This window comes from Charadrius vociferus, unplaced genomic scaffold, assembly GCF_000708025.1.
Source record: "Charadrius vociferus isolate BGI_N301 unplaced genomic scaffold, ASM70802v2 scaffold917, whole genome shotgun sequence".
In the NCBI taxonomy this organism is placed as follows: Eukaryota; Metazoa; Chordata; class Aves; order Charadriiformes; family Charadriidae; genus Charadrius; species Charadrius vociferus.
In genome coordinates, this window is record NW_009649175.1 from 27607 (window position 1) to 49500 (window position 21894).

At 42.1% G+C, this 21894-nt stretch overlaps 1 protein-coding gene across 1 annotated transcript in view; it reads right to left on the reverse strand.

Annotated features, from left to right (window-relative positions):
- BCR (breakpoint cluster region) overlaps positions 1–21894 on the reverse strand; it is a gene marked incomplete at its 3' end in the record, with an annotated part of 84203 nt that overhangs the window by 26759 nt on the left and 35550 nt on the right. Inside the window, exon 2 of the mRNA XM_009888605.1 lies at positions 6225–6409. Coding sequence (XP_009886907.1) covers positions 6225–6409 — 185 coding nt within the window. The remainder of the gene's footprint in view (positions 1–6224; positions 6410–21894) is intronic.

The window sequence follows — 21894 nt, forward strand, 5'->3', positions numbered from 1 at the left end:
CTGTCGGTCTGCCACAGGAGTTGTGAGGACCCAACACTCAGCCAGTTCTGAAAAAGCAAGCAATAAATCAGTGCTCTGCTCCCACTCCTCATGAACTACATTTAAAAACCAAGAAAGCAGAAAGGAAGGTGGAAAGCTCTATAAAGGACGTTTCACAGGTTTCTCATGCCTATAAGGATCTGATGTTTTCTTCTCAACCGGGTGGTGCTTCTTGCTATTCCAAAGACTTAAAAACTAAAAGATTAAGTCACAGTCATAAGTGCAATCTTGCGACCTGAACCAAGGCCAGTCAGAGTGGTTAGAAGCACTGAAGATATTAGAGAGCGTGCATACACTGGCCCCGAGCCATGGCTGTTTTGAATGTGTTTACAGCTTGTCAGCCTAAGTACTTTACTTTACTAACCAGGTTGGCATTGCATGTTGTATTCAATTACTGCAAGCCTGAGTTCACCAGCTGCAAGGATTAGACAGATTCAGCTCTTCCTGACTCTGTTTAAAGAACTTGGGGCTTCTGGTTGTTGTTTAAATTAACGGCAATAATTGTTTTCTTGCAAATGTTAGAGTAATGCAGATTAAGAATCTAGAAACCACAGCACATAAGATTTTGCAAAGAGGTTGCTGCCGGCACAGCTCTGTAACGAGAATCAGTGATTCAAAGTGGGCGTATAAAAGGCACTTTAACTCTCAGACCTTCCTTTGGTACAGTGTGTTCATATGCTGTGCAATGAATGTGTTCAAAGGAGAGGTTTCCCATAAGGACAGCTCAGAATCTTATAGAGAAGCTAACAGCCTACAAAAGAGAAAAAAATATTCAATTCATTTTTTAAAGTGTAAATATCTTTGAAAGCTTCTGCTAAACAGGCTGGAGGTGTCTCATTGTCTTGGTGATATTAAACAGGGCAAATTCTGTAATCAAGCCAATCATGCTCCATGCAGGGAGGGGAAGGAACAGGGAGAGGAGCCAACATTATTTATAACATCAGTACTGGTGTGCCAGCTCTCCTCAGGAAGGGCTGTACATCCAGGCAGAGAGCCCTTAAGGAGCAAAGAGTTGGAGAATAAAAAGGAAAAGTTGCATCTGTTGGGGGTGGCGAGGGGAAAGTGACAGTAAACCAACACAAACAAACAAAACCAAATACTGAGAAGAAGAAAGGAGAAGGATTTGGAATCGCTGGAGAGGGAAGGACAAGCTAGCACCAGTAGTAGCAAGCAGAGCGGTAATCCCATTTATTAATGCAGCTCGAGAGATCAACTTTTCTGGACCCCCTTGGCACCAAGCTAGGAGAAAAGCCCACTGCCTGCTCTGCCACAGCCCTGCTTTCCACATAGCTGGCAGATAGTGAGAACAAAAGAATCTGGTCTGAGGACCGGCAATAGCTTCCAATCCTGCACCAACCATGGGCTGCGCAGCAAAGGGAAGCGAAATTCTACCTGGAAATCTCTAAGTACCAGCCAATTTCCCCTCCAAACATAACAGAAAGTAGGAGTTAGTCACTCAGCTTTAGCACTTCTGCCTCCCTGGGCGTGATATAGACAAGAATTGGAGAATCCATTTTGGTGAAAAACTCTTCTTCTAAACTCTAGAAAAGTGACTTCCCTCATTTCCTGGAAGGGGCTGGAACCAGTCTTGCCTTTCCACTGGCTGCCCTGCTCCCACCTTCACAGAGCCCCATACCCTCAGCTCCACCGGTCTTTAAGTCCGGCTTTGTGGGCAAGCAGATCTTGAAAGGCCTTTCTTATTTCTACTCTTCCCATTGCTGTAATCTCTCTCCAAGTGAGTAGCAACAATAGCATCACAATGACTGAAGCTTCCCATCCTCTCAGTCTCTTTAGCCTCCCAGCTGCAAGCTACCTACTCCAAAACTCTTGGCCGTAACTGTTCTCTAGTGAAGGGTGTCAGTCACTAACTTTCCAGCTGTTCCAACACTCTCCTGTACCCCAAGAATACCGTAGCAAGCTCTCCCTCTGTCCTCCTCTAACTCTGCCCAGGCATCTTCTCCACTTTTCACCCTAGTTCTATGGGGAAGACAGACACATTCTCTGTCTTTCTGTGAGTGAATTATCACTAGCTATTACAAACACTGTCTGACACCTTCTGAAGCTACCAGCGCTGTCTTATTTGGGCTGACATTTTCCAAGACAGGTTTCCAGAATTTTTTGAAAGTTCAATCACAACAGTTCAACTGTTACAGAAAGCAAGGTTCAGGAAAATTAAATCGCTTCGCAAGTTAAATAAACAAACAACTTAAGCATTAGTGGAACCTATTTCTACTTTTCCCTCTTTCCCCTGTAGGCTTGCTTCAGAGCAACAGCCAAAGTTTGGCAAAAGCATTGGCTTTACGCCAGGACATGCATCAGCAGCTCAGCACGAGATTCTGGAAGAGCCAGAAAAGGGGGTACGACCTAGCTTGCTCAATGCAAACATTTGTTAAGGCCTCCTAACCACAAAAATGACGAGTCAGAGAATGCTGAGATCCATGCTACAAACGCCCATGATGATTATGTCCTCTCTGGGTCACAAAAAAACTAATGCTGGTGCACCTCTTGTCACCCTCTTTGGATAGCAACAGATGTTTGTGCAATGGACACATAGCAGGTGGAATATGAATACGTAAGAGGTGGCTGTAGTGGCACAGTTTGGAGGCAGACCAGCCAGCATCTTTTAGTCTGCTTATAGGATGCAGGTGGTAAGGGGGATTGGAAAACAGATCCCAAACGACAAGGTGTAGAACACCACAAACCTTTTGGAACAAAGAACATGAGGTGCTGGGTGCTGGTCACCCTACACACTGAGGGAACAACAAGAAGCCCCTCCGCAAGTAGTCCAGGAAATTTCCCTTCATTCTCTTTTAGAAAGAGACACCGCTTTTGTCACTCTGCACTTCCTCTATGGTAGCTGGGTAGACCAGGTGGAACTCTGATACACTATCCAACCAAAGGCTATAGCTGCTATAAGGAGATGGAAGGACTTAGTCAAACACTTAACAGAAAATTACAAAGCCCAGAGCAAGCCTAAAAAATAAGTCAAAGCAAAACACCCTCAATATCCAGAGAGCAACAACCCAGTCTCCAAGAGTAAGGCTGGTCTTATGCATAAGGCAGATGAACATCACACCAGAACACTGCTATGTTTGTGCCTTAGCAAATTACTTAGAATTACATTTAAAGAAAAAAAAATAATCATTGTTTGCAATGTTTTCCATTTTCTGGGTGCCTGACTAGAATGCTGTTAACTCTTGGTTGCAAGTGAAATTAAAGGGATTTTGCTTCAAATGTGAAGAAAACTGCATTAAAAGTCAGAACCCGGTTTTGCAGAACATTACGCATCTCACATTAAGTACCCGAAATTAGCAGATGCTTTTCCTATAATCTGTCTGCCTTGATTACCTGTGGTTAGCGAACATACCATCCTCTTATCTCACAGGAACATTGCAAGGATAATTAAGACCTGTGTAGCATTCCAACTGTATTTGGAGTTAATGGTCACGCCAAAAGGAAATGAGTACTTTTGTACTCAGTGCAGAGTTTGCACATTACCTTATAAATAAGGTGTACACATAGCTCTAGAGGTAAAATATTGAATCCAGTGAGTATCATTCACTATATACACCAAACAATGCAGGAGCCCCATAGAAAAAAATAGGACATGATTGCATAATTGAGAGTTATCATAAAGATTCAAGACAAGGCTACAGATACAAGGCAAGGCTGGATAACCATACTCATTTCTTAACTTCTGAGTGACTTCACAATCTTGGTATTTTGACGAAGTGGTGTACATAGTGTATGTGTTGTGTTGTTACATACAGTTAACTTCATTTCTAGACCAGTCACAAAGGTAATCTAAAATTTTCAGAAGTAATTGCAGGCACTAAGAAAGAAGTAAAAGAGCAAAGAAACAACTGTAAAAGCAAACACATGTAAACAAAAAATGTTTTCTGCTAATCAAGTGCAGTGAAAAAGCAAATAGAAGAGACATACATCCTGGTATTTCTGGTCCAACACATTTTATGTGCTTGGCTCAGCACAGTGTGTTTGACACTTAATTTTGTTACTGATGTCTTTTCCACTACAGCAGAAAACATAACTACAGTAAAAGCCATCTAACAACTGACAATGACACAAAGTTTAACTTGTTTGGGAAATACTGCAACCATACATAAATTAGTCTCTTCTGCCTTGTCATGGACCATCCTTCATGAGTGGCACTGTCATTTGTGGACTAATTACAGACAGGATCAATTGAAGTGGTTGAGGTTCACAATTAAAAGTCTAATCTGTATCAGGACACCTCTTTCTTTGGGAAGCCATAAAACATCTTTTTATAGTCAGAGAGAATAAAGTAGCCATTTTTGTTAAAAATCATTTTTTAAAAGGCAGTCTTCTAGCATTATTAAGGCCACTTTGAAATTAACTACTGTTAAATGCTTATGAGGCAATATTCAACCAAATATTAACAAGGTTAAATATTAGGCAGTGTCTCTTCCAGGCCTCCAGTCACAGGCACTATGACAACTGGTTCTTTGAAGATAACTCTCAGCCATATGTAGTCACAGCATTTTTCCTTCATCCTGAGAAACATAACCTGGAAATCTCAAGACAATATTAAAATGTTCTTGGAGCTTTTGAATTTACTAATGATCATTTCTGCATTCAAAAGCCTCTTATGTATCACAAGAATTCTAATCTTGAGAGATAAAAAAGCATCTCAGAATTAATAGACTAAAGCATAAGCAGCTAACTAGATTCCATACTTTATAGTCAAATAAAATTAAGCAAACATCAACAATATATGTGCTTGATAATGCTTTAAGAGATCTTGACAATGCTTTTTTATAAATGAAAAAGAACAAGAACACTGTCTCAAGTAGGCTTCTTAATCTAACATTCATCCTAGGAAAAGTAAGGAAGCATATGATATGGCACTAACCAATGGAAAGTAATAGAAGGATGTATTTTATGAATGCTCAGTAGCAATGGTTTGTGGAACTTGTCAGACCCTTGAAATCATTTTGATGCAAGACAAATAAAACTGTCTGATAAAGCTGATGGCATGGATTTACATGTACACTGATATCTGTAAAATATCCATATTCTTCTCCTATAACATCTTAATTAATAGGGCAGAACAGTATAAAGCCAACACAAGTTAAATCACTTAAATGACAGATTTCAAAGTGTCATTTACAATGTGGGAATTCAAGGTCGTTTGGCTATACTTTCTTAGAAATACAGTAGGAAGGAAGTGACAGTTGTCTTTATGCTATTAAGCATTTTTAGGAATGACTTGGGGAAACCAAAAGTTTGCAGATGACAAAGATATTCAGGGAAACAGCGACTTGGGATTGAAGAGCTCTACGATCTACGAAGCAAAAGGATAAAGAGAGACAAAGGTTGAAAGTCAAACAGATTAATTCAAGTTGAAACTAAGACATTTTTGGCTGTGAAGACAGAGTCAATAGTTATTCACCAAGGCAAGCAGCAGACTATCAAGACTATTGCAAAAACAAAAACAGAATTTTGCCTTAAGTTCCAAGCTATAGCCATGCTACTGAACCTGAAGCAAAAAATCAAGCAAGATAGCCTGAAGGTCTACCTCAAACCACAGGTCAGGCGAGGTGGTCTCTTCTGAACTTTTTATCTATCTATCATATTTGATTCTTTAGCTAGCTATGTTCTGAATAGTCAAATCCGTTATAAGAAGCGTCCATCTCTCACCCGAAGTCACTACACTTCAGAGCTGGCAGTTTTAATTCCTCTTACTCCATTTTCACAGGGTGAAGGAAACAGATCTTATATCCCAGGTGCTTTATCAAAGCCTTTAACCTACCCAAAAATAACTCTTGCCATTGTGAAAGGCAATGACAACCTACGTGCACATCATAATGTAAGACACTTTGTTCCAGAGTCTCCTTTCCAAATTATCTGGTATTTAGAGACCCTCTCAACAGCAATTAATCACCAAATCTCTCCACTAAAATTCACAAAGGGTGAAAAACTTAGGCTTAAAAATTATACACACACCACTTATCCCTGAACTTTAGGCTTAGCATCAGCTAGAAGCCTCAATTTAGCTTTAAATATACAGTATCAACCAGGCACTGCTATATTATGTCAGGTAATCTGTCCTACAGTGCTGGTAGTCCCTGTCTTTGCTCCCTGTTATCTACCCCTTGCAAACCTACAAGGCTTGGCTGACTCCAAAAAGGCAGGAAAGGACTCACTGATTTTGTAGATTCCAGAGACCCTGAAGATAGAGTGTCTCGGCTGCCCCGACTCTTGGAACTGAGATGGGGTGAGGATGACGGCGAGTCATCAATATAGGGCATCATATCATGATGTCGCCTCTGTTCTTCAGCACGGTCTGCATCATACGCATAGCTAGGTGGCGTGCCACTGAATGAAGCATCTGTAAAACACAGGAGAAAAATCTGTCTGGTCAGAGTCAAGCTGGACAGGAGACAGGCTGGTCAACCAAGGCACTGCCTGCCTCCCAGATATTACGATTACTTATCAGTAAACCCAGAGTCAGTGATAGTTAAATATAGATCAAGTGAAGGTGTAAATTTAATTAAACTCATGTTGTCACCAAACATTCACGTCACTCATTCCAAGTCCTAAAAGGTAAGGTCCTTTCTAATATCTAACATCGGTGTTCATTTAATTACAGTTCCTTCCCTCAAGTCTTCCTTCAAAAGCATTAGCATCAAAATAAATCCTTTTGCAGGCTCCATAGAAGTTATGCAGTCTGGGTTTAGGAATGTATTGGGTTAGGGTAACAGACCTTGTTTTTTCTGTAGAACAAGAACAGATGATGCCCCTGCCATGTTAGCAATCATCGATAATACATAAGCTCAGAGGAGAAAGATAACTCTTTCTAGACCTCTCAGGAATAAGAGGACTAGGAAAGAAAGGCCTTACAATGTCAAGTGAACCAGCCTACTGCCAAAAATAAAACCTTAAGTGGCTCTCTTCTGTTGGCTGCCTCTCCTCCTCAGTTTTGCGACTAACTCCTTAAACAAATGAACAAATCACTACCCTGCTCCCTCCTACCTCCCCCTACCTTGTCCCCCTCCAAAAAACCCAACCAAAAACCAACCAAAAAAAGAGGGTGGTATGAAGAGTCAAATTGACCATTACTGCATGACATACCAATGAACTCCTGTCAGAAGGACGAGTAATAAAATTGGTTCTGGTATCTTTAGTACCTGTGTACAGAGACTATTTCTGCAAAAATCTCTAAGGACACACACTGAGCAGCTCCCTCTACCATAGGTTAAAAGGTCTTTCACCTCTTCGCACAAAGAAATATACACAGAGGACCAAAATTTGCTTTCTGCAGTGGCACCACTTCGCATACATCCTGCCCGAGAGAAGCTGGAGATAATCTTACATATGAATTACATGGGCCCGAGAAGCACTTTCATCTGTCAATGCCCAGAAGCGTTCTGTGTGTAACAGTAATAACCACCCATGGGCCACTGAACACAAAATGGTAGAGATCCTCCTGCTCTTCCAGTTACAAGTCACAAAATGCCACTCTTCTCCCAAAACTGAAAAATAACCACAGGGAGATAAGCTAGATACTTTTACAATAGCAGGCGAGCCTTACAGAAGACAAAGCCACAAAAGAAAGAATAGCTTTTTTGTCTTCTAAGTTTAAAATTATGCATTAAATTCACACTTGAACACAAGTAGAACCAATTTTTACTTGTTTTCACAAATATCCAGGTTCTGCGAAAATAATAAGCAGCAGCTGCCAAGCGTACTAATAATCCCGTTATACATCACTAAGGCAGGGTGGAGGAGTAACATTTTAAAGCCCACTTTCCTCCCTCACAGTAAACTCAGTTAAAGCATGACTCATTCCAGTAAAGGATGTGAACTTTGTGTGGAACAGAATAAAACTTGATCCATGTGGCTTATTCAGGAGGGAGAGCTGGTCTAGGGAGTTTACGCAAATAATATACTGAAAATCCAACAATAAACTCACTGTAGAAGTGAGCCTCTGTCTCAGTTCATACCAAATACCGCCCAGCTAAATAACAGCTGTATATGAGGCCTTTAGGTTGCTGAAGGACCACAGCAATATTATTTTAACAAGCTCAGTGAGTTTTATGTCACCCACCGGCTCGTGGTATTACCTTGTGCTCAAGCTTTCAGAGTTCCTCAAAAGACCATTAGATTGTGCAAGACCACAGAACGGGAGAGAGAAAAAAGGTGGGGGGTGGGGGCTGGGAAGGCACATATTCTCTGGAAGGGACTATTATCTAGATGTTAAAGGTTTGCAGAGCTCCCCAACCATTCAGAAGACACCCTATTAAGTTAATTTGGTAAATGGAGGCTTGAAAGGGTGTTGCTGAAATAAGGATGCTCAGTCACAAACAAAACAGACTTTTAGATATGCCAAAGCTGGATGATGTCTGCAACACCTACAAGCCAAACAGATCTTATGCTGGAATTTTCAAAAGCTCTTTGGCTAAAAGAATGCGGAAGAGAAGACAGCATGGACACCACCTTGCACTACCCAAACAGGCAAGGAAACACTGAAAAAAAAGTAAAAATACCCTCCTCACACAAGATGGATGGTGTTCTGTTTGGCCAGAAGGTTAAGGGACTAGTTTGACTCCAGAAACCAGAATTATAAATAGGAAGGAGAATGGGTGTCTCCTTGCCTCTCTGCACTATTTATGCCATACTAAAGAACAAAGCAAAACAAACCCTAAAACCTTACTAACTTCAGCAGAAGAGTACAGATACCTGTTTTCCATTCAGCTGTCCCTTATGCAACTTTCTAACCCAAGAAACCTGCAAGATACTACTGACAATTTAACACTGATATTATCCAAGAGGGAACATCAGCACTGGGCACTTATGTATGCTTCATGCCTTTCATCAAGCAAGGGTTCTTTTTCCTTCAGAAGTTTCTTCAAACTACTGTTATCCAAACCAGTTCCTCCTGCACACATGCAGTAACAAGACCATGTTGCTGTGCAAAAATTAAGGCAGGAATATTTCCTTCACTCCCAATGCTCACTTTCAAAATTTATAGTTTGCTCCACTTCTGTTAATGGGGGAGTGAATGCAGACTAAAATATATTAGCAGAAAGGCTTGCAGTGAATCACAGTATTTTCACTTTCCTCACTTTCTCCTGCTAAAAAGCAGCCTTCACACTTCTACCTTCTGAAACATGTTCTGTCACCTACTGCACAGGGAAACCTTTAGCTGAAACTGAAGGAAAGGGCAGGTGGAGGACTTGGGCTCAGAAGATGAGATTTATTCCTAGCCTTGCAACAAGACTCAGTCTATCTTTGAGTCACTTTGTTTCCCTATGCATAAAAATGAAAATAACACATCTCAACAAGGAATGAAACTATCAGTGTCACAGACTGCCATGAGATCTGTGCATAGAAAGCTCCACACAGAATTTAAAACTTTATTTCTGGATCCCCCAAGGATCCTTCACACATTAAAAAGCTTAGAAGTAGTTATAATCCCTCTTCTTTCTATTACTGCTGCATACCTCGCTGAAATCCACCTATGGAGATTTTAATTACCCCCAAGGCAGAAGGACCTTCTTGCTTTTATTCTACCATTTTTTCCAACAGAAGCAAAGTATTACCATAGCCAGATACACTACGCAAGTCTTAACACTAGTAACAGAGGCTGACTTGTATCTCTGTGATTAAAGAGACCGCTGTTGCTAGGGAAACTAGGTTATTCAGATCTCCTAAACCCAGCACAGCGCTGCACAGGCTGTTCAGGCTCTACCTGGAAGCAAAAAAACTAAAGCAAAGGACGTAGAGTCAGGAGCTCACCTGCTCAGACACTTCCAGCTGCTCTGGGTGCTGCTATTGTAGATGGCAAGTGGAGACAGCAGCTGGGCCCAAGCAAGAGCACTTGGTTTCTTAGCCAGTGTCTCAGGTAGGGTGAGCATTAAGAGGGTTCTTACTCTCCTTTTAGGGCCAGACCACAAGTCATCGGTAACCAAGCCATCAAAGCCAGAGAAAGATGAAACACGGGAACAACAGACAACTGCTGACAAGGGACAGCTAAGGAAAAAGGGCAGGCATACAAGGATGATGAGCTCAGACATGTTGTATTGAGACAGCACCAGAGAGATACTGAGGATACTACTCCACATGTCATGCTTCTCTCACCTCACCAGCAGGCCCCCTTTCTCCTCCTCTTTGGGTAATCCCATAGGGAAGAGCAGCAGCTGTGGCTTACAGAAACGAGCCCTCTCAGCCTTAAGAGCAGTCATTGCTACCACTAACATTTTCTTACAGTACCCCTCTCCTGCACCAGCACCATCTTTAGGTGCAATGAACTATGTGAGGCTATGAAAGCTCATCATCAATTCACACATTCTGCTAAAAACCTCAAGTATATACTTCTAACCTTTGGTTCTGACAGCAATGGCCCTCCTGGTCTTGCTTTGCTCCAGCTTTTATGAGGCTGTTCCCCACCCCCCCCTCCTCAGTTACTGCTTCCATCCTCTCACCTCCTTTATTACCTCTGTCCCCTTTTCATTTTCTTTTGGTTTTGTCAAACTTCATATTCCTTTTCTTTACTTTCCTGTTCCTTCCCTCTTCTAAACTGCTTGTCTCCCTCACTGCCTCAAATTTCACCTGGCTGGGAGGTAAGGAAGAATCTAACAAATTTAAGAGTAAATTACGAATTCACTGGCACTCAGGAGACAGCACAGCAATACTGTTCCCTTGTCCTGTTGCCTACACCCTTCCTGCCAGGTGCCACATTCATTCTTTGGAAATATGAAATCAAGTCATAGATCTAACTTGAAAGCAGAAAGGGAAAAAGAAATTAACTTCTAAGTAAAAAGAAAGATTAGCTGTGCCTAATCCAGGGCCACACAATGGTTCAAATGCACGTGTCATACTTTCACAGCATCACAACATCCATAGCTGCTTGAGAGGCTTAACAGCAGCATGCAGAGTAGCTTCCAAGCTAGCTGTGCTCCAGCTAATCCCACTAAAAGAGCAGTGAAGCCACAGCAGCTCAGACCTGCCTGCCTAAGTAAATACCTAGAATCCTGGAGGGGGAGGGGGAGTTGCACCTCATGCCAAAGCCCCACATCACTGTGGCTCCATTGTAAATGGTACCAAGTTTAGCACAAGTTTGTAATGTCTATACTCACTCCAAAAACACTCCCACAGCTGCACAGCAGAAGAGAGTTCAGGCAGTTTGCATCCTCTGACTGTGTGTTTCTATGCCAGGGAATGTCTGAGGCCATAGTTTGACAATGCATTGTCTTGGCAGCAATAGGGGTTTAAGGTTTCCCCCACCAAGCCATAAACCACTGCATGACCCTTTACCCTCTTATCCCCCTTGTTCTGCAACCCCACAAATGTTTATGGTCCAGATAAAGAACTCAACCAGCTCAAAGAAAAACATCTTTGACACCTCCCTTCTAAGCTGGATCAGCTCTCTGATCTAGTTCATGGCACAGGAATCCAAGCTGAAAGGATACATGCATGGTAGTTCAGGGGTGGGTATACTTAAAAGCTTATACTGCAACTGAAGACATCATATTAGCAAACCACTGCTTGAGTTTCCTTTAGGCTGAAGCTTAGTCAATTCCTGGGACTTATGCATGGCTGGTTGGGAGATAAGTTACCAAAATGCAACACACTTTGTTGTTGTTGTTAACTTTTTTTTATTATTTTGTATCCTTTAAGTTACTAACATGTCACACCAACCTTAGGTCCAGCTTTTACATACTACTGCTTGCTTGGTGATAAACAATACAGAATCATGTCATTTTATTTCTTAGTACTAGCCAAGCTACTCAGAGAAGGATCAGGGATTCGGGCCCAGTGCTGAGCACATGTAGAAATACATCAGTGTGGATGGGCTGTGAATGCAGTTACCTAGGGAATACAGCAGCACTTTCTAAAAACCAGAAGAGTTAAATGATGGAAAAGTAAGCATCTTGCTGATTTCCTTGACACCTTCTGAATCATCATCTCCAAAACCAAGAAATAGTGCACTCAATACTTTGTACACTTCTGCACAAAACTGAGATCCACAAACAATAATTATGCTGTCTACTGATATCAGGAGCCTGTCCCAGAACGAAGATCCAGTATCAAAAGGGAAAAGAATAGGTACATTTGCCATGTCAAATCTCTATGGCTTTATTCTTCTAAGATTAATGAAGAAAAGGCTCTGATAGAATGCTAAATAGATTCAAAACAAACTATCTCCTTCGTATTCTGTATCTCTTCTCTATGTAAAAAAAGTACATCTACATGTAAAGACGTTTAGTGAAACCCGAAGTCTGCACTCAAATGCAAAACCAATTCATTCAGAACCAAAAAAGTCCCATTCGTTTGCAAATTCATTCTTTAATATTAGATGAGCATGAAAACACAAAGGCAAAAAAGCAACAAAAACTATTTCCAAGCTTGCCTATGGCCCCAAACTGTATTTCTCCATTAAGCACATGAAGAGAATCCAATTATCAGTGCTAACTGATAGACTCCTACAAGGCACACCATCATTTGCCATAGAAGAAAAATGTCCACAGAGGATGATCTTGCTTACCACTACTAAACAAGCTGTTTGGGAGCATGGTTTGCAGAAATAAAATTGGAGTGAAATATTTAGCACAGCCCATCAACAGGAACCACCCATCAGCACACAAAACCAAGGCAGAGTTAAACAAGCCGTTTCATACAACGCAGCCAAGCTGCAGTTTCCCTTCTGCAAGCAGACATGAGATGGGCTCTGAAAGCACCCTGTATGTTGACAACTTGCAATGAAACACTCTTTAGGGAATAGGACGAAAGGGGAACAGTACCCCAGGAAGGGAGGTTTCTAAATACATAGCTGGACACCTGAATGACAACTACAGCTTATACAGCAACCAAAAAAGGAGTTCTGTGAATCCAAAACTTCAGCAGATTTTCCTGAAATCACCACATCCATTTCAGGTTTGCATCCTCCCCTCTCCCATTGTCACGGGTCATCTTTCTGCAGTATGTTAAGTGGCTGCAGAAACAAGTACCTGTCACATGTAATTTTACCCAATGTTTCTTTTTCTTTTAACAGTAAGGATGTGTTTATGTGTGCGCATGTTAGTGCATGTGTATGTGTACATGTAAAGATTGAGAACAGCATCTTATTTTTGAGATGGAAAAAGGAGAAAGCAATGTACTTTGCATATGGAAGCAGCAAGACAGCTGGTGGTTCTCTCCACCCTCCCTCCCCTGGGGGATCTGAAACCATAGATGTTAACCAGCCTCCGAGAAACTTCTACCACAGATGAGCTTTATCCTCGTAGCAGACAGCGCCCTTAAGTCTTTAGGAGATGAATTAACTGCAGTCCACTTTTAATCTTTTAGGTGTGTCAAACCCAGATCATTAAACATCTAAAAAAGATGATCAGAGTTCTTTAATCTGCCCATATATTCCATGAAGAGTTCATGCAGAGACCAGAGGACAGGTCTGGTCTGTTTGTGCCAGTCTGTTACTGAGACATGCTGTTGCATTTTGCTCTGATTGGCATTTTCCTGGGGAGAGATTTAACGTTCACACGGTTTCACCCATGCAGACTGAGGTTGCATGATGTGAAAGCTGGGACTACTGAGACCATTTTCCACATCAGGGAAGCCTAAGGCATCCTCACACAGGACAGAAAGAACTGTTCATTAAGGCTATCGAGAGAGTCATTATCATGACCGAAAAATTCAGGAAGCTAACCTGATCATCCAAGACAGTCCATCTTTTACCAGACAAGACCGCACTGTAGCACGCAAATTCCAAAGATTTCCCTTCTGCCAGCCAGCATGAATTCCCCACTGCTCATCTTTGCTTCAGACAACTCCGGCTTAGCAACCATGGAGTGCTACATGCTAACGAGTGTAGATCAAGCTGTCATCCACACACTACATCAGCCAAGCTTTGACACAGTGCATGCCACAGAGGTCAGCAAGGGAAGAGTAGCAGAGGTGTAAATTCCCATCTCTGTAAGACATCTGACACTTGATCAGTTTCAATCAAACTGAAATACCGGGAAGGAAGCACAGCCATTGCACACCACAAACTAGACAGAGTCCAACTGATGATAACAGTTGTGATCAGGAAGAAAACAGGTTACATGTTTTTCAAATACAGGTTGCCTCCACATCAATTTGTAAATTTTAGGATATACTTACTACAAGCACTCTGTATGTAACTAACAGCAGGAAAGAAAGTTACTCGTAATTACTGCAGAGGGCAAGGCTTGAATATTTCTCTATGACAGTTGACAATGCCTACGTCCTACTGACTGCTGCATGCCCTCCAAGGCACTTAAAAGGTTTAATCACCATCACTTAGAGCCCTAAACATCAGTGAGTAATCACACACATATATGAATGAGGTATGTTCCCAGCATGACTGGCTGCAAATATGCTGCCAACGGGTAAAGACAGAGAAATTCTGGTTAGGCTTGAATTACACAGGTACCATCCATTCAAGGAAGAGTGTGAAAATACTTCACTCACAGGGCAGGCCAGGGCCCAAAACAGTGAAACTCCTGTTGCCTTTTTTCTTTTTTTACTGTTTCTCTTAAATATTTACCACTAAGTCATATGGCACAATGTAACACCCTATAACACGGATGAATACCTCTCAGACTCCTGCCTTGGAGAGAGCGGTAAGTGAATCTGTTTCCAGACAGGGTCTACATCTTTAGATTCCTCTCCTGTTCTATGTTTTCCCAGGCAGGCTGGAAAGGTTTCCATGTTCAGTTCATGTTGGCAGTCAGGCCACTGGATGTTCTTGGCAAAGTAAATCCCAGTGAAAACTGGAATGCCTTTCCAGTTTTCTTTTCCATTCCTTACTCAGGATTGTGCACCAAGTTTAGTTATTCTCATTCACTGCAGGTCTAACGGGCAGAAAGTAAATTTTAGGACTGGTCATTCAGAATTAAAGATTTTTTTCAATATAAAAATACATGGACAGGCAGATACATTCATAAGTACATGTGGCTTTGCACCAAATACACCAGGAGCTTTAGCACTGACTAGATCAGAGGTGCAAGCTGACTGAAATAGATAAAAGGTTTCCATGAAAAATAAGGTTAAAACCACCCAAAACGAAATCAAACAAGTAAACAACAATGGACCTCACACAGCTGTAAGGAGAAGAACCTAGAAGACTATTTCCCAATAAATGCAGGGGCTGCATTAGGAGAGCTAAAGTTTTAGGATTCAAGCAGTCTCCGTGCTCTTTGTAGGTTCCTGTCCACGTCATAGAATCATAGAATGGTTTAGGTTGGAAAGGACCTTGAAGATCATTGAGTTCCAACCCCCCTGCCAGACAGGGACACCTCCCACCAGACCAGGTTGCCCAAGGCCACGTCCAGCCTGGCCTTGAACACCTCCAGAGATGGGGCCTCAACAACCTCTCTGGGCAACCTGTTCCAGTGCCTTACAACCCTCAAAGTAAAAAATTTCTTCCTAATATTTAATCTAAACCTGCCCTCTTTCAGTTTAAAGCCATTCCCTCTCATCCTATCACTACATGCCCTAGTAAAAAGTCCTTCCCCACCCCAGCTCTCCTGTAGGCCCCCTTTAGGTACTGGAAGGCTGCAATAAGATGTCCTCGGAGCCTCCTCCACTGTCCTGTAACAGACACGTTTGCAGGTAGCACAGCAAAACACAATAGCAGCTGGCTAAGCCAAAAATAACTGGCAAGAGTGTTATTTTATAAGCCAGAGCAGTTCATTCCATTTCACTGATCATCTCCACACAATGCATCAGCACAACTGAGCACAGAGGTGGGATGGAGCAAATGTGACTGTTCAGGTCAGCACTACTGCTGTGCTCAAACTACAACCTTGGTTTCATTTCTAAAAAGAATTCTAGTAACAAAGCCTAAGAGGAAATTGCATGTACTAACTACTTGGGGAGGGGGGGCTGCTTCTCTCATACCTAGTGGGACTCCATCATTTGCCAGGTGAATGGATGAAAATTCCAACCATGATCAGCATATTATTTACTATTTTGTTCTTCACAGTTGCCTCGGAGTTTTGCAGCCACTTCAAACAACATTTGGCAACAGGAGTCTCCAGAGAAGTAGAAGAGATTAGAAAATTAATAGAAACAAAATGGACCAATTGCCACAGCATGATCTGTTACCAAAAAAACCCCACGATGTATATATTCCATTTCCTGTATTTAACTACAGCAGACCTGCCACGCAGAGAGGAAAGCATCTGTTAAAACAAGAGTTTAACTGAACCAACAGGTTTGTGAGAAGGGAAGGGAGGACCAGCCCTAGGCAGCAGGGGGTATTAAAGTCTATTCAAAAAAACAGTAAATGTGCCTGATAAGAATACTGTTCTGTTTCTAGATCTTCAACCTCTTCCAGGATGAGTTGCTTTGGCTTTTTTTTTTGTTTTCCATATTGTTTTCATTTCTCACTAGTGCAGCTAAGACACTAAGAAGCCAATAAAGCTAGCCACCATTTTCCCGTTTACACTGTAAATCTAGCCATTGACATCTTAACTTGTTACACTCTAAAAAAAAATAAGCTATCGATTTACTATCTTGGCCTAGAACAAGCAACCCAAGCTAAACGCCTTGCTAGGCAGATGGCTCTGCCTACACCACTAACAACCTTTTCTGAACGCAGCTGCTGCCCGAGCTCAGTGTCTTCCTGTCATCTGGCTGGAGAAGAAAAAAACAACAATTTCGTGTCCTTCATAACCATGACAAGGTAGTTATAGAAACTTTTTTTTATTATTATTTTTAAATTAAAGATGCTGAAGGTAGAACACAGCTCCCTACCAGCATCAATAAACGCCATCTACTCCCCATCTCTTTTCCCTAGATAAGATGAGTAGTTGGGGTCACATGTCAAGGTTTTTCCTGGGCTAGGAAGTTCTCACCTGCATACCATACCACGTTTCCTCCCAAACTCCCTGCTTCTTTTGGAGAATCTGCTTTTAGAAGTACAAGTCCAGCTCTAGTTATTATGATTGTGAAGAATACATTTAGAAAACCATGATTCAAGAACAAGCAGCACAGTGGTGCCAGTCACAATTCTCAGAGAAGCTGAAAAGCAGACGAGAAGAAAGACCTCTCAGCCTGAGTTTATGGTGTACTCCACCAGACACCAACAATGCCATTTCACACTTCAGCATCACTGACTGATTCATTACTGTTCAGGTTGTATTAAAATATGGGAAAAGATGGAGATTATTTTGGTAACACAGATGTGTTACACCACCATTTCATTAAGTCCTGCCATCCCACAGCATGCATAAGCCAATAAGTGATTTTGAAGCCGTGCCAACGGGAAGCACTAAAATGTCAATGAATTTCATCCAAAGGAAAAAAAGGACCACACCAGTCCCAACTAAGATGCAACAGCCCACGTAGATGATGGTGTCCCCCAACAGCCTTCTTCCGTACCCAAACTCGTACATACAAAGCAGAGCTCGTGCTCAGACAGTAGCTCTCAAAGCAAACGATTAGAAGTCCTTGTGCCCAGCAATCACAAAGTAGTTTCATACAGTAACTTCACACCAAGGCTAAGAACTGAGGTCTTGTGGCTCCCTAGTACTTCAAAGGAGAGCTGTGGATATGCAGAGGCACACAGACCCAGGCAGGATTAGAGCTCAGCTGCCTGTGCAGACAGCTGTGACTGCCACACACACACTTCTTCAAGGGCACTCAGAAGCTGTAATTCTGATCAGCTGGTACAGAAGAGGAGGGCAAAGCAGGAGAAGGACTTACCTGTGAAAACAGCTCTCCCTGCTGCAGGCCCCAGAGAAGCCTTTGCACTATTGCCGTACTGAAGATGATGTAGTTAAGGATTGTCAACAGTGAGGACTCGTTCCCAGGCAAGTCAGAAAATAAACAGATTTTTTGGCAGGGTGTCCCCACACCCCACTTTCCTGCACAGGACCTTCTGTTTCCCTCGTGGTCAAGGAAGCTTGCTAGGGAAACGCAGTGTCAAGAGACACAAAATATATACACCAAGTGTGTGTACATATACACATACATATATACACACACATCCTGCACAGTAGCAGATTGATCAGTTGTCCCAATTACCTGGGAACAGGATTTGGCTGTGCCAAAATACAGGCTGAACCCAAGGAATCCACACCAGACTCCTGCTGAGCAGTCTGCACTGCAGGCTAAGATTTTAAAAGATTAACCAGTACAGCATGGACACTTGCATACAGAGCAGACACAGCCAATGATGATGCTTGCTGCTGCTAACACTTTCATTTCCAAATTCCATCGCTTAATAAAAACAGGTAAAGAGGGAGTCTGAGCAGCTAGTCCAGAGCATAACAGAAGCCTGAAGCAGACCCAGAGAATTAGTTTACACCGGAAGAGCTAGTTCAAAGCAAGAAAACTTTAAAAACAATATAGCAGCAAAAGAAACACTTTCTCCATGTGGTTTTAGAGTTACATTCTGCTTTCATTTCCAGTAGCATCCCCCTCCCAAAAGAGCCAGACAACCATTCCCCAAGATGAAGCACTGAAATTCCAGAAGGACTGATAATCACAGTGGTCTGACGCTGGCACTTAAGGCCTGCTTCTGATTTCAAGCCTGAAAAAAATAAATCAATTATTTACCAGAATTACGACCTACTTAGCAGATAATAGCCTGGGATCTCCTCCCTCCCCCCTTTACAAGCAACATTTTGCTAGAGAACAAAGCATTAAAAAGGAAAGTAAGTGGGAGTAGCTGGAACAGGGGCTGTCTTGCATGAGCTATCAACCACCAACAGTACCATCACATCAACTGCTCGTGAACAGCCCCGGGCAACTCCCAGCAGGCAGGTGGTGATCGGAACCAGCTCCCATTGTGTCAGGGACCATCGAGCCACTCATCCCTTTGCTCACTGCATCTTGTGCTCAGCCAAAGCAATGAGCAGGCCTGAATGCCTATGACTGGCACCTGAACAGTGGACATGGAAACCCAGGCTATCAGATGCTCTCATGAACTGACATTGAAATCTGTGTTTTGACAGGAAAAAAAATGTACAAATCCAAGAACCACTAAGAAGCGAACAGCTATGCAGAGAAAAACCTCAAATTTTTGAGCAAAAATCCCAAATCCTCAAGGCATAGACACAGAGCTTCCAAAAGCCCTCTGTGTGGGGCAAGAGATCACAGAACTTTGTGCCCAATTGCATTACAAGTACACATATGGTCTCAGCATCTTGATCAGATATCTTACAAAGAATAGCGACCCAAATGATTCCTTGGCCTCACTGAATTAAAGTTAACAGAGGTGGGGAAACACAAATTCACATCAATTTGTATTGCACTGGAAGCTGCTTACACCCCACCTACCCCCAAACAACTGATTTAGGAATGGCATCAGCCTAAACTCCTTACATGTCCGGAAGCAGACAAAAATCTTAGATGGGATAAACTGCTTACTCGAAGGGGATCAATCTCCTGACAACAGAAGAAATCCTTCAGTTATGCTCCCCCCATCAGAGGGAGAGGATCCAGGCCATGGTTTCTGACTTGACTGGACCATTTTGGAAACAAAAAGATCAGCCAGGCACAGACACTTACTCTGTGCTGAGTAAATTGTACGTACAGCTAACTTTTGTGCCAGTAAGAGAGCACACACCCAGAAGGATGGCCGTGCTCCTCCATGCAGCACAGCTGTGGCTTGCTGGCTGCTGTAAAGCCTAGCTGCCTCATATCTTCATTCCGTTTATAGGAAATGTATTTATTTATTTTAATCTTGTCTTCCATATCGTGTTTGCAGACAGTCAAATATTTTGAGTGAAAACTTCAGAGAAAAACCTAACCCTCTTTAAATGGAATAAATGTACAACCAGAAGCAAATAAAACACAACAGGGGAAAAATAAAGGAACACTTGTACATCAGGACTATATTTAGATACTGCTTTACTAGGACTTTTACAGAAACTTGGAAGACGTGTTGTGTTGATGCTTGGTCCAGCCCTAAAAAGCTTCAAGCAATTTGACACAGCCCTGAAATAGAAGTTCTGACGTTTTAGACTGCAAGCTGCACAGAGCAGATACTGTTCAACAGCACAGTAGCTATTTTCTATAAAACCTCTGCATGCTGCTATGTTTCCTGAATTAATGCTTCACTATAATTTTCAACAGCATTTTTAAACAACTACACTGTCTGACAGACTCACATACTTTGATAGGTTTGAGATAACCGAAGAATTAGTGGGACAAGACAAGAGTTCTGTCAACATTACTACAGCAGAAAGACAGAAATACTGCTTGTAAATCACTGTGTGGGACTGGCTATCTGATGTGCCAAGCAGCGTACCCACTTGCATAAAGTGGAAGGTTGGTTCCTGTCCCAAGAGTAAGGTTTGGCCAGAATGGAAGACAGACCGAAAAAAAACCCAAAACACCTTAACTTGGGATTTGTTTTACTTCCTCAGAGTGTTGCATGCCACAGTACAGATTTTATATAGCTCATAAAATGCAGCCACCCAGCACTGTGGGCACATATTTTATTATAAAAACTGTATGTGGCAATGGAAATCCTGTTTAGAACATCACTACCACGGAACAACAACGACCACCTTCAAGAGGCTCCCTCTCTGTCCCAAAAACTCATTTCTCCTCCTAAAACCAAAAACATTAAAAATAGAAAAGAAGGAAGATATCTTGGGAAGGTGACCATACTGGTACCTCATAAGCCCAAGTAACTCATGAAAATAACACTTAAACCATGCTACTTGAGCAAATTTTAGCCTAGATCCTTGGCCAAGAAGCTTTCAATCAAAAAAGTGTAGACTATAAAAAAGAGCAGGTGTTAAAGATGCCACAGAGAATGACATCAAGTAGTAATGGGAGAAATACAGTTCACAAACACAAAAGAGATTACAAGTATCTTCAGGCACTTTCTTCCTCTGAATAATCACAACCGTTTAAGTTGTTAGTTTCACATCAGCAACACAAGGCTTATGGACCACAAGTGGCTAGACACAGAAGGAGCTACAGGAAGTGAAACAGGCCTCTTCTATCCTAAAATAAAAATGGGCTGGAGTTCAGTACCAACTGATCATTTTATAAAGGGCAAGCTGTCTTTTAACAGCAGCCTAGTAGAGATGAAAAATGATGGAATAGTCTAATTTCTGTTTATGGGTTTGTTTTTAACAGATGGGAATGAGAGGAAGAGAGAAACAAAACAAGCACAACTCATTCCTTTTGCATATTACTCTTGCATGTAACAGCCAAGAAAAAAAAGTGAAGTTTCATAAGCACCTGCACAGATGATCCTTGTGTATTAATGAATCTTAACACATAGCTTTCTTGAAGCTGAAGACTGAATTCAGTGAGCAGGGTGAGAACTTCTCAGGTGAAGCCAGCATACCCTTGTGCCCACCAACTACCTATCAAAGTACTCAACCCTCAGATTTATGGCAAGCAGCGGGGTCTTTTGCCTTTGATTAGTACGCCTCTCTTCAACAGGAGCATGAGGATCCAAACTGTCCAACTCCATGTGTCCAACTAATTGCAAGATTAGATACAGTTTCTCCTCTGCCTACGATTAGCATCTAATGTTGACAAGAGGGAGGGGAATAAGAAGGGGAAAAAAAGCACAGCTGACCCTTGCAGCATGATGGCCTGGACATCACATAAACTGGATGTTAACCAAAGGACTTGGTTGCTCAACCTTAGTCACTACCCCTATTCTCTACTAGTCACTACAGGACCTTACAGCTGCCAGGTCCCTCTCACAAAGCCTGGAAATTTAATCTTAAACTGAATGTGAAGTTAACTTGAAGTCATGCACACCAGCTGTTCTGCCTCAGAGGCACAAAGGGTCACAGAAGCAAAGGCAGTGAGAGTCTCAGGACCCGAAGTGGCCACACAAGGGACTATTTTAAAAGTATCACAAAGTATTCC